Below are 19,622 nucleotides of genomic sequence, written 5' to 3'. Positions count from 1 at the left end.
TATTCAAGACGTGATCCTTAAATACAAAGAACGTGAAAACAAAATGACTACTGTGTCTGCTCTTTCATTTTCACCTGTTGAACTAAGTAAATATATTAAAATATAAATATGTATGCAAAAAAAAACCCCCAAAACCAAAAAAACAACAAAACCAACCCAAAAAATCGAAAAGAAAATAAAATTTGTTACTGAACTTTTAACTGCTTTATTAAATAAGCTAAGAAATATTTCCCTGGATTACTTTCTACATTTATACCGAGAGCATATAGTTGCCACAGAGACTGGTGCGCGTGAACACTGGCAAACGAAAGGAGGGGAGAGGGAATGCGCCCTCCGAATTTCCAGAGGGATGTGAAATGAGTCTCTGGGTTAGGATGCGGCGGGGCGGGGGTGAAGCCCCAGGGCTCCCGGAGGGGCTGCGTGTCCGGGACGCTGCGCAGGGCGGGGGCGGCTCCGCGGGGCTGAGCGGCGCTGCTCCAGCCGGCCGCGGGGAGCGCGGCATTTACAGACGCATCCATGGAATATCTATTTAAATCGCAGCCCAGACTGGGTGGCACACGGGCCGTGCGCGGCTGCTGCTGCTGCTGCCGCCGCCGAGAAGGGAGGAGGGGGCTGGAATTAAAAAAAGGCATGAAGCGGTTTTAAAAATAGCGTGCGGGCTGCGCGGGGCGGGGCGGGGCGGCGGCAGCGCGGCCCCGGCCCGGCCCGGCCGCGAGTTGCCGGGCGCCTTGTATGGAGCGCGGCCGCCGCAGGGCCCGCGCCCGCCCCCGCTGCTCCCCCGACTTTCCCCGCTGCCGCCAGGGAAGGCAGGAGCCCGCGGCGATCCGCCCGTCTCCAACTCTATCCCCTGCTTCCCTCCTCTTCTTTCAGGAGCCGCCACCCCGCCTGCCTCTCTCCTCCTCTTTCTGCTCTGCAATCAGTGGAATAAATCAGGGAAGGACGCGCGCACACACGCGCAGAGTGGGATCTGTTACAAAAGTAGCGCTGATGGCGGCGGATCAGATGGAGCTGGAGCTGCTGCTGGAGTAGCAGAGAGTGGAGTATCTCTCGCTCTCTCTCTTTCCTCTGTTTCGCCTCTTCCCCCACTCCACCCACAGATCTCCATCGTTTCTCCTCCTCCTCCTCCCCACCCTCGGCCGCGCTCCCGCTTTTCCGCGCATCTCTGGGCTGCGCCTCCTGCGAGGGGGCGGGTGGGGGGAGCGGAGGAGGCTTTAAAGAACCACGGCCCCCCCCGCACCGCCACACACGATAATTGAATTTATTATTATTGCCGTCTCGCCGACTTGGGGAAGGGGGATCGATCTTCGATCAGGAAGATGGCTGCTGGCTGGCTGCTGGTCTTTAGCCTGACACTTTTCCAGTCCCTGGTGATGAACCACTCCTCGGAGGGACCCTTCCCCTCGGCCACCACGTAAGTCCCAGCGGGGTCCCGGGGGTCCGGGGCGGGGGCACGGCCGGGGCGGGGGCGCTCCTCGGCGCCAGGGACGGCGACAATACAAAGGGAAATCAAGTTAGAGCGGGCGGAAAGTGACGATCGGGGAAAATTGTAGGTTTTGGGCAGCTTTTGCTTAGGAAAGAGTCAGGGTAGCTGACAGTCCCGCCGGGGCGGTCGCCGGCAGGGGGAAGCTCCGGTGACGGCCGGCGGCGGGACTTTTGAGGTAAAAGGCTTCGCCTGGGAATCCCGCTCCGGAGCGGCTCCCAAATACACCCCGTCAGGTCATCCTTGTCGAGAAGAAAGTTTCGAGTTACACAGAGTCCGCCCCTTCCTCCCACAGAGGTTATTCCAGCCCGGATAGAGCTCCAGCACTGTTTATAAAAAAACCTGAAAACTTTCGCAATTTTATTAAAATCCACGCGGAAGGCGGATTTCGTTTCCTTTCCGCGGCCGGCATGGGAAGCGGGGCGGGCGGGCACGGCCGGGAGCTCCGAGCCCGAAGCCGGCTCCCTGCTGCCTGGCCGGGCTCCAGCGCACCCGCGGGGCTGGGGCTGCGCTCGGGGCTCGCCTGGTCCCGCCGGAGGGCTTTGGCTCGCCTAAAGCCACACAGCTGAAGAGCTGTTTTCTTCAGCCATGGCCTTGCGGATCTGTACTTCTCAGAAATACCTTCGCGAGAGCTGAAGGATGCTCGCGGTGCACGCAGATCGCCGCCTTGCCTGGCCCTGAGATAGAAATCTTCAAAGCGCTGCAGAATTATTAGCATGAAAGTGTTGCCCAGAGCAGTGCAAAGATCAAATAATAATGATGCAATAAAAGAAAGGCAAAAGGAAGCCAATACATCGTATTAAAGATTCGCCTACAGATAGGGAAAAAAAAATCCACGGCAAAGCACTATGTGATCGTGTTTTCTTCCTTTTTCTTCTCTCTCACCTCATTATTTTTATATTGTTTTTGTTTGGTTGGGTTTTTTTTGAAGCATTACCTTAGTCCCCGAATCTGGGTTAAAGCTACCAGTAGGTAACTTTTAAGTGGATGACTCACTTTAATGCATTTTACATAAGAAAAACAGTGCTAATGGTAGTCTTTCCTTACTGTTTAGCACTGGGTAGAATTTATTGGTGTCGTTCATCCTGGGCAGAAGGATGGTTGCAGTAATTACCAGCAATGCATTTTCACCAATTAGTACTGCTGGTAGGTTGTTATAATTGGATTCAGTTCTGAGTATCGGTTTCATTATGAAAGACTCAAAGGGATGCTCGCACTGTTAAATGAAAGGAATACAAAGATAAGTGTAGAATAACCACTTAGTATCTTCTAAGTTGAATAAATGCAGCCTTTCATTGTAGGAAAAATTACCTTTTCAAACATTCTTCTGTTGCAGTTTATAAAGATGTGCCATGTAGAAGCAAGTGTAGCAAAATACAAACCCAGGGCTTTTTAACTCATTGTTTTCTTGTGTTTGAGCTCCCGTATTTACAGTTTTATGAGCTCTGATATTTATGGTTTCTCACTGAGCTGATAAGGTTGTCATACACAACTAATTACAATTTATCTTCTATGTGGATTTTTCTCGGTTTAAATGAGAAAGAAAAATGGAACTCAGTGAAATTAAAAGGATATAATACAAAAGGAATATATATAATTTCAAATAGAAGTCCAGATCGCTTTTTACATAAGAATGTGATATTCCTTTAAAACTGGTTTTGTCTCCCATCTAATTTTGCTAATTTCCTTCCGAATTTACCTTTATTGGCAGTCATGACAATAGAAATTGACAACAGTGAAACATATAACTTTAATTATAACTATACCTATGATAAAGTAATTCAGAATACTATGTTAGTCATCAACATTTCCATGTTCTGCACAATCTACTTGCTGTTGTCTGTCTTTTTTCTCATTGTTATTCCATTGAAATATTGCAGTAACAATCTATAGCGACTGTGCATCCTTCATAGTAGTGTTTCCCCTTTGAAATGGAATCAAAGTACAGGCGAGGCTTAGTTTGTTTAGAAGGCAGCACACAACAGGTTGATGCAGGGAGAGTGCTTAGCAAAAAGTAATGATGTAACAGGTGAAGGAGAACACAATTTTTCTATTCTTTTTTAAAACTTGACAGCAGTGTTTCATTTCTTACTAAAAATTACAAATGGGGAAGAACAAAGAGAAGTGACGCAAATGCTCTTAATGTAAAAGATATTATATATTAAGAAGACTAAAAATAGGAATAAAAAAACGCGGGAGAGGAGAATAAAGGAAAGAAAGGATATGAATAATTGAAGAACTGGAGGTTTGCTGATATTATGTGCTTAGCTACTTACTTTCTCCCCATTATTTTCAGTCTCTTTTTTCTCTTAGTGAAAAAGTTGGTCTGAGGAAGCAGGATTTCCCAGTTGTTGTGTGAAAAATGTGCATATTCAGGGCTATAGAGTGTATGATTTCTTCAACAACTCATTATTTTACAATCACTTTTCCTTCAGTCATCTGTTTTTTCTGCATTAATAAATATTTTAACATGTGCTTTTACTAAAACATTCAGAAGTCCCTATCACCAATATAATAATATAGAAGCATGTAGTATTCTTAGCATAAAATGCTGAAGGTTTATGCGATGCCTGTTTGATAGAATCTCAGTAATATGATTAATTTTAATTCTCTGATATGGCAAAAAGGCCCTGATATGTTTACACAGCAAAATACAGAGAATTTCAGGTGCAGGTTTGTGTTGTATGAAATGGTAGCATTAATTTTTCATTGAAAATCTGAGCAGGTGGTATTGCATTCCTTGCTTCCAGTGTTGAAATATTTCACTGCAAATATTGAAGACTGTTTTTTAATAAACTATTTAAGTATAGTAGTAATTGTGTCTTGATCTGAGCTATAAGGCTTAGCTGCTGATTGATGCATATTGCATTCCATTTAAATGTATCATATTAATTGTGTCATGTGTTAGGGATCTGTTTGTTGGTACAAGATACCATGTTCTTACTTTTAACACAGCAACTCAAAATCGTTCAATTACACCTGCAAGAGAGCAGATATTTTGCACTTAGATGAGACTATTGTATAGTACTCCTGGCACTATAACCACACTGCTGCTATCACAGTATGCAAAGCACTTATTTTTTGTAGCCACATATATTTATTTATCATTCACATCTGTACAGACTTCACATAAACACACTAATAAATATACAAGGCTTGTATGTTGCCTGGTAATGATAGCAGAAGACTCAGTTTATTTCTGCTCTTTTCTTTGTACTGCATCAAGACAGTCTTGAATTTAAGTATATCTTGTAGTTCCTAAGTATCCTTTTGCACAACATGTGTTGATATTCTTACTGATAGAGAGTAATGTACTACATAACGATACACATTCTCCTTTATGATAATAAACCTGTTTGTATGATTAAAAAAAACCCCACTCAAACGAAGCATATTTTAATTTTTATAAACCTACAGATGAAGCCTTTCAAAATCAATGGGACTGCTTCTGTAATTACTACATCATATAGATATATATGGATATATCTTAATGTCTTTATCCCCTCTCTAATTTTCCTCTGCCGCTCCTTTTCTCTCTTTCCTTTATCTTTTAACATTTTTTCCTCTTCATTCACTTGTTCTGTATGTATGCATTGCATTAAATATTATATTCAAGACAGATCTGCCACTTACATAAATTGTGTAAAACATTGGTGGATAAAAATAATATAAAGATAAAAATAGTATACATATGAGCATATATCTATATGTATGCAGACAAGACATTTTTAGAAAAGAAGTTGTGTATTCCCATTTTTTACTTGCATGAATCATCTTTACTGTTTTGGTGTCATTAGGACAACTCAGGGAAGTCTATATGAGTCACATGAATTAGGGCTTGCACAACTGGGACATTCGTATTTTTGGCTTCTGCACATGGACCTAACAAGTGTAGGTCCTGCTGAGAGTGTGGCTGGGCTTGATCTCAGCATCACTTTCTGTATGGCACCAGTGACCAAAGGTAGACAGATGACATTTATGATGTTTTCTTTTCATCTCTTTCTACTGTCAGACTTAGGGATTTTGATACCTCTCATATGCATAAAATCCCGTTTATAGCTTAAAGTCTGTGACAGAAGAATGTGAATTTAGCTGGTGATGTTAATTAGAAAAGACTGCCGTATTAATGGATAATAAAATATCAGGCTCTTTCTCATTGGGAAATTGTTTTTTTTCTCAATCTATTTAAAAATGTTCACTATTAGGAAAAAATAAAGTACTGAAGTGTACCTTCATATCAGTGAATTGGAAAGAGAGCCAAAAGATGTAATCTACTTAGAATCTGGGAAGTGCAATATCACCTCTTAGTGTTTTCTCAGCAGCACGTCTAAATGCTGAACATTATGCAAGATGCTCAAACCCACTGATATTTTAGTGTTGTTCTAATCCGTTCGTCTAGTGGAAACATACTTAGAATAAGTATGAAACAGCTTGTTGATTGGTGGTGTTTATTTTGGTGTTTCGGTGGGTTTCTTTTGATTGTGTGGTAGGTTTTATTTTTGTTTTAAATTTTTTAATGCCCCTGTAAATGTGGGGATGATAAATGCAAATTATTTGGGTCCACAAAGCATTTTCCTGTTTTGCATATTTTATGGTAAATTGTGAATGGGCAATTTCTTTGTTTGTTTCACTCCTAGGTATTTATGCTGGAGCCTCAGAATTAACAAGTTATATAGATTTACATTTTATTAAGTATGAAAATTCAGCTGAAAACATCAAAATAGATACTAATCATAAAAGATGAAATTTCATTGAAATAAATCAGCATTGTAGAGGTTCTTGCCATCTTTCATTTTGCAGTGATGCTATTTTCAGAGCTGCATTGCTCATACCCTGCAAAATGATTTTATCCAAGAATTCAGCTGCTAGAAAGAGAGCTGGAGCTTGGCAGCACATTAGCCTGAAATGTATTCATTGTTAAATACAAGGTCTGTTGTACAGAACTTAAAAATATTATCTCACAGAACATTTTAAATTGATGGAAGCATGGTCAGATTCTTACTGCTTTAATGTTTTGTAACAAAGAGCCCACCCAGACTCAGGTTGCCCACTGGTAACTGACATGGTTTGTGCCTTGATCCTCTCTTGCCTTCTGCGAGAATCCGTATCCAAGGTAGTGTTACCTTCTATTGGTATATTACACCAATATTTAACTTAAACCTCTGTGAGATAAATATTGCAGTTTAGAAGCATTTTTAGTAGAGAAAAATGACTCATTCTCTCTGTTGCTGACCATATTAGAAGTAGAATTGAGCCCCAGACTCTTTTGTACTTCTTTGCAGCAGTACCTGGTTTTTTGATCCCCTATGCTCGAGCTGCATGTTGTGTTTAGAGTGCTCATAAAGACCTTTGTGACAAAAGGTGATCTTTTTGATGGCAGAAAATGTTGTTTTCTAGTGCCTTGTTAATAAATTTGCTTTAATAGAAGAAAAAAAATTACCAGAAAACAACCCTGGAATAAAATTACTGGACAATAGTTACAGTTTGGTAAAGTCAGATGCCATAATTAATTTATGCCTTTTACAAATGCTGAATCAGACATCTTGATAGAAGGAATGACAGCACAGTGTCCTTAGTGTTCTGGTAAAATAAACTAGCACCTTGAAAGAAGTACAAAACACGAACTGCATTTGTGCCCCAGCCCTGGGCAGTGCCTGTGTGTTCTGTCTTAGATCACTCTTAGTCTATTCCTGTATCAGCTTTTTCATTTCTTCTACAGCTGCTGCAAGACAGGTATCAATGAATACTTAAATGAATTGCATTTGAGATTACAGCTCTGATTTATCTCTGTTGCTGAATCTATTAAAGAGCCTGATCCCATTCAACTTTCCTCAAACATGCACAGGGCAATTCTCTGTTTTGTAGGATCAGATCAAGAGCCAAGTTTTGCATCAGTTGTGCCATTGCCTACTGTAGCAAATTGGTCATTGCTTTGAGGGGGAGTTATGATTCTTCTTTCCCTCCTGATTTCCAGTAGTAAGGAGAACTGGATTGAATATTGTTTGCAGAATATGATTTTTCTGTTACGCAGTACCGTGTAATGCACACAGTAGTGCTGCAGGGGCGGCTGACATTTAAGGTGAAAATACATAACACTGATAGTAAAATTACTGTCAACAGCACTTCTCCTTCAGTAATGTTCATGGGTTGTATATTCTCAATTTAAGGCCAGACTGTGCTGCTTGTACCCTGAAATGAAAAAGTCCCATTGATACTCTCAGAAAAATCTTTACAAGATTGAAGATTTTCAAAATACACTTCAGCACTTTTTAATAGCTAAAATTAATGGCATGTGCCTGCAGCTTTTCAGCTCAAGAGGGATTTTTCTTTTCTTTCTTCAGTGCTTTCCAAATTATTTTTTGACCTACTCTGCTTCTAAGAAAATTCAGTGTTTCACACCTTCTTTCCTTTCCTTCTGCCTTCCAGACTTAGTACATTTTTGGGGTGAAATGTAAAATAGACTCTCTTTCACAGGCATTCTGTGACAAGATATGGCTCACTGTTTGAGAATGTTACACTAATGATGGCAAAGAGAGGGAGGACCATGGTTTTTGCTTATGTCCGTCCTTACAACACCTTTCTCTTCATGCCAACAAACTCATGACAAAGAGTGAATTTCTGTTCCTTGTATCATTTTTTCCTATTTATTTACAAAGTTTCTAACAAGTTTATGAAAATGATTGACATTATTTTGCATCAACAAATCAGCAAGCTTTTGCAGTTAATTACAGTAATTCAAAATCAGACTTTTTTTTAATCTGAGGCAGGCCTGAAATAACCATAGAATGTGAATGTGAAGTTGTAATATTGCTGACTACTATAAAAAGTGATTTATTGGATTTTCACCCTCTTTAAATTGCATTCTCACTCCCTCTCATTTGAGAGTTGGGTAGCATAAGAACTAAAGTCTGATTTGTAACAGATATTCTGCATAGTGATTTAAGAATTTTCCATTTTTGGAAATTTCCTTTGTTTCTCCAGAACCATGAATGTTCATCCAAAAACACAGAAAGGAGATGATTTTTAAAAAAATGTGTCCTATTGATCATATGAACTAAGAATAATTTTTGCACAGCCTTTATTAGATGTAACATGGAGGTATATATTAGATTAGTGGTCCTTTTTATCAGCATAAAATGCTTCAGTTGAAATCTGTGAGCAGAGTCTCTCAAATTTATTCATTATAATAAAATCTGATTCACTTTTGACCTGATTTGAGAAGTAAGAACATAAAGGACTTGCTGAGTCCACAGTCTAGTTTTTGTAGTGATCCGATGATAAATTATGTGAATTTTTATTTAAAGCAGAAAAGCTAGACTTGATTCATCCAAACAATATTTGAACTGAAATACTCCTATTTTCCCTGTCCATGTTCCCCCTAGACTGGTCTAGAAGTTTAAAATGTTCCCCAGTGATATCTCTCCTGCCCTTATTTTTACTTGGATTTTTATTATATTTTGATAGCATGGACTAAATATTCTTCCAGGTAGGAAATAAAAATAAGGTTACAAAAGATCTGTGGCTAAAGATGGTGGCAATAATAAAGCCTAAATCAAGTCGTGCCACTGTTCCAAATTGTCACTATTAATACCATGCTGCATTTTTCTTTATACACTAAGGTAGTCTTAAACAAACCAGTAAAAGGGAAGTTTTCTTCATTCTTGAAATGAGAAGAAATTTGCCACACTAGGTATATGTTGACTCTTGATTAGAAATTCCAACCTTTTCCATAGGAGGGAACTGAGTCACGGGAGCAGTTCTGTCGAAGATTGTTGAAGTGAAACATTTTGCAGTCTGAAATGGATGAATTGTGTTATCAACACTGCGGGAACGAGAAGTGTAATGAAAAAGAGATGACAGGAAGTATGAATTACAAAATTAGGGTTCTTATTTTTCCTTCCTTGAGTCTTGCAGGTCACTCCTGGACATGTAGGTCCAATGTTCCATGAGACCAGTCAAAATGTTGAGGGATAAGTACCACAGTCCACTAATAGGCAACTTTTAATTAATGATATTCTGTTGTGGACCAGTGTTGAGAAAAATGGTTTATTTTGCAAATGGCTTAATGAAGCCTCACAATAGTAATTTTCCCTCAGTGTGGATTGGGGTAGTTATTTGGTAGAAGTCTTGTGGATCCTAAATACATCCCCATACTGGGAGGGAATGCTCGTTACTTGAGGAATGCTCTGCCCTTAAAACTCAGTTTTGTGAGTTTAATCCAGAAATGTGTTGGTTTTTCATGTGGATGTTAATGCAAAAGTTCCTCTTTTTTTGCAGTATATGGCAGTTTTCTTTCAGTTGGTTTAAGTAGAATAAAATATAATACATAATATTCATTGGTAAGTAGAGTAGTTTAGGCAGAGCTTATTGAACATCCATTTTTTCTGTTAGCCTCACTTGTAATTTTATTAATTTTTGCATATGGGTTAAACAAGTTCTTTAGATTTTTTTCCAAAGACAGGTCAAAGTGAAGAATAATCCTTGTAGGAATGGAAACTAAGTGGATTGAGCAATGAACCTTCTTGCACCCTCATCTTCTGTTGAAAGAATCCCATGTTAGGTTGGTTACCTGTATGTGTGTTTCTTAATACAGAAGTATTTCTTGATCTGAGACTTTTCTTAGAAATTAATTTAGTGCCAATTGATGCCAATGTTGGGGAAAAAAAGCAAAAAAGAGGCAGTAGACTGTAATTTATTTAATCATTACTATTCTTACATTTTTTTTTCTGATGTACATCCTGAATTGTGTGTATCATGGCTGAGCTTTTTTATCATTAAATGCCTCTCTTTAGTATTATCTACCTGACTTTATTTCTTAAATTTTGGACCTTAGATTTTGATATTAATTTCTCTCAGTAAAGTAGGAAACTTCAGTATCTTACCATTTAGTCAGGCAAGGGTTTATTGTCAAGATTAATTTGTTAGCGAATGCCTCTAAAGCCTTCTGTAGCTGAAAAGTGTTGTTAAGCTGTTAAGACTAATTTATTAAGATGTTTATTTGCTATATTCCCACTTTACCTCAGAAACTTGCATGGCCAATCCTTTCCTGGATGGATGGTACTCCTGGTTTACCTGGTTCTCAAAGCGGTTTTTAATAGAATCTTTGTAGAAAAGTTACCATCATATCTGCTTCTTTTGGTAACTTGTGATCTGGAGACTGGAAGAAGATAATCCCCACGATCTGTACTTCTTGGATGTACACAGATTGCAAAACATAAGCTTAACAGCATTTTTAGAAACTAACAGGAGTCAGCAAAATTCTGCAGACGGTATCGTGAAGAGAAGCCAGTGTGTGACTCATGCCTACGCCGCGCGCTCACTGCACTCCTTTGCCAGTCGTGCCAATTCCTTCTCCACTGTGGAAAGCACTGGGAGCTGTGGATCCCGGGATTTTCTGAAATTTGTATTGTGAATATTCCATACTTGAAAAAGAGACAATATTAGATACAATACTGAACAAGGGCTTGTGACATGAGCTCGTTAACATAATCTGTTGCTTCTTTCACAGCACAGGCTACTGCTGGTTTTATTCCATTTCTAAAATGGGAATGACACCCAAATTGTCATCCTGCTTGAATCAATGTGTTTAATAAAGCAAAGGTGTCCTGTTTCTATAAGAAAGATGGTAAAAGAAGTACATAATTTTTTCTGTTTACAGACTAGTAGCAGTAAGATGATAAACAGCAATGACTAATTACCTGACAGTCACCAAGACTCTTAAGATTTCAAGCAGGAGTAAAATAGGTTTTAATGCAATTATTTTTGTTTGCTACAGATAGTAGCAATAGAAGTGTAGTTCTTACCTTTTTATTTTTAATTTTTTTTTTTGTTATTTACCAAGCCACTTTTTTTGCAATAGCATATTCTTGGTTAGAATTTTTTATCTGTTGTGAACATATTTTAAATTATGTGGTAGGTGTATAAGCTGGGGGAGAATCACTAATATGTGCAGGAACATATCTTAAGGAGATTTCACTGTAATATACACATAGGGAAAAGGTTTGTGATAATTGAAGACAGAATCTGGTCTCTTTTGACTGATTAGAAATACATGAGGGATCTGTGCGTGACTAAGAATATGTCTAGGATATACTGTAAAAATGTCTTTGGAAATGGTTGGGTACCCAATTTCATCCTTCTTTCCACCAGTGTAATTTCAGCATAATGGGTATCAGTCCTGTATCATTTAAATCCTGAGTACAAGGATGAATCCACATAAAATAATTTCTGATTAAACACATACAGGTTTCATTTCAACAGAATGAGTCATCAATGTCAAGGCTTGATTGTGAAAATTACATAAAATAAAATGTAATACATGATTGTATTAGGCTTTGCAGAGGGGAATAATAAGATATCCCAAGGAAACCATGTGTGATATCAGATGTGGTAATTTGTCTTCCTTTTAAGTGATAAGCTCTGACACCACTTCATTGTCTGTGCCCCACTGAGCAGTGTCCATGTGAAAAAGAAGTTCATAATGTGCTAAAAGGCACTGAAAAACGTTACCTCAGATTAGGAAGAAACATAATTTTATTAAATAAAAGTGTGGAATTGTAAGGAAGAAATGCTTTGCTTTTCAAAGTACTGTAACGTCTAGTAATGTGCAGGTTTACTCTTAAGTGGCTTTCACGAGTGTACTTTTTTGTAGTTTTGTTTTTGTTTTTTTTCTTCTTAAGCAATTAGTTGTAGAACGTAATTTGGAATTATAGGAATGATAGAAGTAATTTAATTTAACCCCTCGTTATGCACAACTGAGTAATAATTAATCTTTGGGTATGAAGTCTTGAGTTTTTGGGTAATTAGAATTAAAATCAGCAAGAAATTTATAGACAAACTATATTTGTTTTCAGTGAAGCTGGATTTGCTGTGAAAGATGATAATGATGCTTTATGGGGACATGAGGTGAAATTCTGATATGATAGCTGCTTTGCTAATAGAAGCACTTGGCCAGTGTCTTAACTTTTATATATGATCCTTGTATAAATACACTCTCCCAGTCTGAAAAATTAGGATTAAAAGCACCATCACTTCCTTGCATGGATGGTGAGAGTTTTGGTTAACAAATGACCATAAAGAATACTGTAGGGGATATATGGAACAATAATTTGCTTGCAGGTGTTTTGCTGATAGCATTTTCTTTCCTTTCATAAGTCTATATATTGATAGAATAAAGTACTTTTATGACCTGCAAGGTAGTCTTGGACAAACATGCTCAGTTATTCTTGTAGGTATCCATACTTCTACAAACACTTTATGTATTCATTAGTGATGCTTTTGATGTTGCAGGTTAAACATTGATGATTGAATATTTTGTTCCACACATCTCATGAACTGGGGCTCTATTTCGTTTTAGTGAACATTATTCTACTCAATAATTGTTCCATTACTCTCTCTGGGAATAATGTGTTTATGGAATAAAACGATGATCAATATTAAAAAAAAATCCTTTAGAAAAACTTTAAAAAAAGTTAAAAGTAGGTTATCCAGTTTTAAAGCTTAAACACTTGAAAACTAGGAATAGTGAGAAAAGAAACGGTGTTAAGCCTTAAATTTTTTTTCTTATAACATCTTCACTCTGATCCTGTCTTCAGTTGCAAAACCAACTGTATTCTTTTTTTCTTCTGGAAACACCTTTCATTGAGAATATAACTCAAAATGCAGCCCCACTGTTAAACTGGGGGATTTTGTAGATAACTTTGGTAAAGCTGCAAAAGACATACCTTGTCTTTTGTGAGGTAAAACTAGTAATAGTTGCCACTACATGGAGAGAGAGTAGGAGCATCTGCTTTTGGGAACTGAAAGTAAACCATTAGCCAAAGCTATTCTCTGAAGCCAAAAGCTATGATAAAGAGATATTTTGAGATGTTTGGAATTTTTGTATCGCTAGGACCTTATTTCACCTTTTCATGGTTGCTACCATGTTTTTTGTGCTGTGTGACTTCAATAATTGCTATAGCCTTGTGCTGGGCAGGAATTATTTTCTAGCTGGAATTTTTCCTGAAAATTAACAAACATTAAATATCAGCAATATACTCGCTGTTCTAGTTACCTACTTAAAAAAGTGAAGTCAAACTTCTTGTGTTTCTAGCTCTGTATTTTAATTGTGTGATGATTTCTTGAGAAACCATTCACATTTAGCAGATTTCAGTACTTTACATGTTAGATTTCTTGTGTACCGGATCCAGATTCAGTGTAGGCACTAATATTAAGGGATGTGTATTTGGATAGAACTTATTCAAGGCTTTCTTAATGGCCAAAAAGTTAACCTGCAAACCAGGATCATCTGCAATATCCCTCAAAGACTGCTTAAAATAAAGCAGTTCTTCATTACTTATATTGAAACCTTCCTACAATGTCTGCAAAGTAATAAATTAAACCTTGAATTTTCTTGAAAGAAACCCCCTAGAAAAACAAAGAGAAAAACCCTACAAAAAACCCCACAGAACTTGCAGTATTTTAAATGTGTTTTACTCCAAAGTTCTTAAAACAAATATTTGGTAGGCAAATCTAGACTGCATGAGGTACACAGTTTTGTTTGTTGCTGTGAAATAGAGCTTCTAATTCAACAGTAATTTAGATAGATTCAGTTTGTGGTTTGTCACTATGTGATTTGACACAGACACACTCTCCATGCAACATTTCTTTCACCTGGGAAAATTGGATAATGAACTAATGAGGGTTTTCTTGGCTGATAATGCTGTCTGTTTTCAGAGCGTAGCAATTACACAATCTTTTTAGTACTCAATGCCTATCTAAACAAAATCAATGCAAAAATAAGGGCTATTTACAGTGAAGTATCATTATTTTATATTGTTTGGGTAGTTCTCTGAGAGTCTGAAATGATATTGAAATGATACAGTAAAAAAAAATCTCAGGAGCTTTAAAGCCAGCAATCTAAAGGCCACCTGATTTTCCCCTCAGCTCAAATAATTCACCACTACTTGTCTGCCACTGTGCAAATGTAATACTTATCATTGCTGCTTACCTTTTCTTTTTAGAAGAAAAGCTCAATTCTATGCATCTCAAATCTAGACTTGATTTGAATTTACATAGTTTCAAAGTTGTAAACTAGACTGGATTAAAGCTTCCAAACCATTTATTTATAATAATACAAGAGTTTTGCGGTCTGGTTCTTTTTCATTCTTACCTATTTTCTCCTTCATCAGTGAATTCTTCAAAGGGGCATGGAGAATTGCTTGTACAATTGTTTGGAATATGCTGTGTAAGTGCTGATTTTTGCTAGAATAAAGGGCTGAATTCTTATTGCCATTAAAATTATGAAGGCATATTCAGGCTATCAGATACTTCACAGATTTTAGCCTGCAAGTTAAGGTAAGGAAAATTCAGATTAAATATTCAAAATGCCTTGGCATTACAACTAAATATCTTGTGGATCCATTCTCTAAAAGCTGTCCTGGTGCTTCTGAAATGTTAAGCTTCTAAATTTGTACTGAAGAGAAATACGAAAGAGCAAAAGCTCTCTGCTGTATTACTTGAGAGCTGGACAGTACTTTTTTCCATTTCCCAACTTTTTTATTTTCAACTGGTGTATTTTTAAAACGGAAAAAAACTAAAAACCTTTTCATTTTTAAGTTCCCTTAAAAGGTATAAGTATGGAATGGTGTCATAGTAGGAGATTAAAAAAAATATTTCTATGGTAGTCTTTCAGGTTTTTTTTGGTCAAGTACTAAATTAGGTACTTGATCTGAAGAAAGTATTACAAAATAAGACTGATAAAGCATGTTACCTGGAAACATTTCAGGTCAGTTTCAACAGGACTCTGTGCAACCTGATGTACTTAAAGATGTCCCTGCCCATTCCAGGGAGTTGGATTAGATGGCCTTTGAAAGTTCCTTCTGACCCAGACTATTCTAGGACTCTGTTTCTACATTATTTCTGAATTCTTCTTTTAGTAGAAGAGTTGTGGATTATATTAAAGGCTTCTGTAGGTGTTATCTTTGTTGCCAGTCTACTCCAGAGAAGCATGGTGATGTTGACTAGCTTTCACTTTGTCTTAGGTAACACCTTTTAATGATATTAAACTTGACCTTTTCTGTTCTCATGCCATGGAACAAAATAATGCTAAAGCTCCATGGAAATGGTGTGGAACTCTTGTTTTCTGAATGGTGGTAAAAAAATTTCAAAAATTCATAGAAATTATGTACAGAATATAATCTGTTGCATCATTTTTTTGTATGTCTGGTGCCTTTATGGATCTAATATGGCTGAATCTGTTGTGTATGATTCAGTTTGAGGTATGTCAATGAAGTGTGTCAGGCCAGGTGACTGAGTTTTCCTGTATATATGTATGTGTGTCTCTGTTCTTACTAACCCAGCCTCCAAACAACAGGAACAGTCCCTGTATCACTACAGATTCTGTGTGAAAGAAACTTATGAGAAAGAGGCAGAGATCCTCAGACAGAAGGTTTTTCAGGGAAACAGCATCCCTAGTAATGATAAAGCAGTATATTTTATGTCTCCTGAGGGTTTTCCCTAATAATACCTGTAGGGGAATAAGTAATGGCAGGAGCAATGTTATGTGTACTAATGTGTGTGCACCTCTACCATTATGCAAGACAGCCAAAATATTCTATATTTTTTTTCTCCTATGTGTTCATTGCAGTTATCAATATAGGAGAGACATGGCTTAGTACCCAGGAGAATGGTATAATGTCTGTCATAGATGGCTCCATTAGTGACAGGTAGGAAAGAGCAGTAAATATTTGCCCATATTTACTACAGTGCTCTTAGTGCTTTGTAAAAGTACGTTGTCACCCTTTAGGACTTCATAAAACTTCATAGATCTCTCTTAGCATTGTTATGCTGCAGTTGTTTTTGCATGTGAATATTTCTGAACAGTCAGGCCATGCAACAGATAGGAAAAACATAATTGTAAGACTGGGCACAGCTAATTTTTTAAAGGAGCTACATTATTTTTTTAAAGTACATCCATTATGGACCCATTTTGTCTTCAGACGGTGATCGGTGGAAGAGACTTAAATTTCTGTATCTCAGTTTCAGTGAAATGTTCACAGCTGTTCAGGCTCACATCCTGTGTATGAGTACACTGAGATCCATTGGTTTGGGTGGGAATAGGATGTGATATGTTGTAACATGTTTTGCTGGATTTCTCTGCTGGAAATGGTATTGAGACTATACAGCACAGTATCCTACTTCCCCATAATGAAGAATGGGATAACTAGTAGAATAGTCTTAACTGCAGAATTACAAAAGATTAAATATTAATCTGCATGACCTCCAAGGAAAAACAACAAAAAGCACAAAGAAAAGTTTTTCAAAAATATAAACTGTACTTCAGACCTAAATTTATAAGGTCCTTTAATAAGCAGCTAATGACTGTGTGACCTTAGATGTATGGCATGGTTATCTCAGCTTCTGCTTATTGGTCTGCACCAGACATGTCATTGCCACTCTGCACCATGCCAGGCACCAGGACATGCCCTTGCTCTGAATTCTGTTTTCTCCCAAGTATGGAATCACTTAATCCTCTGTCGTTTAAACTGTGGGGGAAATGCATAGATGTAGATGGCAAAATGCATGTTGATACCACCAAAACCATAATTTTTACCTTATATAGTTTGAAATTGTTCCTGTGACATTATGATACACAGAACTGCTGTATGTGTGTGGATCATACACAGATTTCCTCTCTGAGCCTTTAGCTCTTTATTGAGCTGAATGCAAGTTCATTATCTTCCATGTGTTCTTATATTCATTTGCCTCTCGCCTCTGTGTAAATAAAGTTTATGCCTACATAAAAATTAGTTATGTACACTTAGCAGATAAGTGTAACTACTGACTAGTGGTTAAAACTACTACTAGTGGTAGGCAAATAATTAGGGTTGCTTATGAGAAGATTCAGAGTTATTTCTGCAATTGCTTCCCATGCTGTGTGTCCAAACTGAAACATCCACATTTAGAAGTATTTAACATTTTTCATGAGGATTGAGTATATTCTCACACTCACACATACACCCACATCATTAATTTTTAACAAATAAGTATGGATTTAATCTTCTATTGATGGGGAAAAAAAAGCTTTTCCATTTATTTTCTGGAAAAATAGTAGTTACTGAAGCATAAATTAAGCTTGGCCAACAATAAATATAGTTTATTGAACACTGGGGAATACTTAAAGGCCATTTGGCTTCCTTATTCCAAAAAAGAATGCAGGCTGAATCAGATATTTTTTTTAAAAGGTAACCTGTATTGTTATGAGTCAGGGAAGAGGGAGTGATGTTTAGTTTCTTTTAGTTTCTTTGTTTAGGAATTGCCATGATGTATTTAGAAAGGGATATATGTGTAAATATGGCATTATTTTCTCTGCTTCCCAGCAATGCTATTTCTTTATCCCTAATCTATATAAACCTAAATATTTCTGTTTTCTGGGAGAATAAAAATTTGAAAGGAGTGGCACATCTCAGGTGGGAGGAAGGTAGCATCCATGTGTTGAATGCAAGTTCCTGCTACAGCTGGAAGGATGCTCTTCCATTTGAAATGCAGTAGTTTCTCTGTTAAAACAAAGAAAGGGATCTGAAGCCATTGCAATAGAATAGTTTTATTAATTGGTTGCATAGTGTTATTTAAAGAAACCTACCTGATTTTTCTTCTGTTAGCTGAGGAGGAGCATCCTGGGTTCAGGCAGATGCCAGTCAAAGCTGGAAAGCCCATTTCCAGTGCCATTGCTAAGCACAGGATGGATATTGCTGGAGTTCACGCTGGAATGCCAATGTTGCTGCAAAGGCCTCAGGCTTTTGGCTAAAGAGCAGCAGGGAAAGGGATCCACCTGAGGAGCCCAGGTTTGACACAGTTGGATTGCATCCAGCTTGGAGTATCACTGTGCCTTCCTGTAGAAGCTGGAGTTGCTGATAACTAATGAGGTCTGTACCCTGTTCAGAGTGCTTGCTGACAGCATGTCACAGAGCAGCAGTGTAATATAAATAATAAGATTTTGCTCTGTTTTCTTTATTGCTCTTTGTTTCTCATATTTTTAGTTGCTTGCTGCAAGAGATGGGTCTCTGGATTGCTTGCTCTGGTGCACACACTTTCTTTTTTGCTGGCTGTCTCTCTCTGTCTCTTGACAGGTGTAAGGAGGATCCTAAATATAGAAGCCACCCGTCAGTTGGCTTCAGCAATCAGCAAGCACTGATTTAGTATTTCTCTTAACCAGCTAAGCTCCTGAAGGGTGTTTCTTTTAAACATTTATGAATTTATTCCACTGCAAGCTTTCTTTAAAATTCTTAAAAAACTTGATTATCCTAGAGCATGAAGTATACTAATAGCAGTCGTGTTTCAGAAATTATGATTGTCAAGAATAGCTCTTGCAATGGAAAGGAGAAAAAAATATTTCTAAAGAACTCCATTGTTTTAGCAGTTTAGTTATTGGTTCAGTACCTCATTGGGGAAAACACTGATACTAGGTGTAAGTACAGTCTCCAGTTTTTAGATGAACACACTTTCAGACATAAGTAACTGCACTCCTTCCTATGAATTTTTCCTTATGAGAAGAAACTTTAATGCAAATGTACTGACTGGCAAGGATTTACTTTGCTATACAAAGAAATTAAGCATGTGGAGAGAAATGGAAGTGTCCTAGTACTGAATATTTATAGTGCTCACTAAAAGTATTTTTAACACAGAGATATTTTTCTTTATGTTAATTTCTTTATCCTGTAGTTGAGATCAGCACAGAAATATTGATTCTCAAAACTGGCCCAATTTAATGTAATACCCCTGCAAAAAGTTCTAAGTAGAATATTTGGGGGGAAAAAGAGCTGTAATGCTGCATTAAAGACAACTTAAACATTTTCTGTTAGTTTGTAGGCAGGCGTCTCAAATTCTTTCTCTTCCTTGTGACCAGTTGCCATTAATATTCATAGAAATTGTTCACAGCCTACAGGAGATTCTAATTCAGCATCTAATTGTGACAAGTGAGTTGCATGTGATGAAGACTCTTTCTGATACTGATGTGCTTTGATTTTTTATGTTTTATGATTGTGATACACTTCTATTATTTAATAAAATTCTAATATTCTAGTGTATTAAAAATTGTGTTAAACATGGACATAAGAGAAGTCAGTGCCTTCATGTAGCTCAGAAAGGCAGTAGTACTTTTTTG

General features: G+C 37.6%; 1 protein-coding gene across 4 annotated transcripts in view; it reads left to right on the top strand.

The window, feature by feature from the left end:
* Positions 1-794: 794 nt before the first annotated feature.
* The window catches only part of CACNA2D1 (calcium voltage-gated channel auxiliary subunit alpha2delta 1), a 354,960-nt gene continuing 336,132 nt past the window's right edge, over positions 795-19,622 (top strand). For all 4 annotated transcript variants that reach the window (XM_088165884.1, XM_088165883.1, XM_088165882.1 and 1 more), the window contains exon 1: positions 795-1,411. In XM_088165884.1, the coding sequence (XP_088022010.1) occupies positions 1,317-1,411 (95 nt within the window). In that variant the 5' untranslated portion in view covers positions 795-1,316. The remainder of the gene's footprint in view (positions 1,412-19,622) is intronic.

This window comes from Sturnus vulgaris, chromosome 5, assembly GCF_052056855.1.
Source record: "Sturnus vulgaris isolate bStuVul1 chromosome 5, bStuVul1.hap1, whole genome shotgun sequence".
Lineage (NCBI taxonomy): Eukaryota > Metazoa > Chordata > Aves > Passeriformes > Sturnidae > Sturnus > Sturnus vulgaris.
The sequence above is the reverse complement of the archived record's forward strand: the minus strand, read 5'-3'. Positions and strand labels throughout refer to the sequence as shown.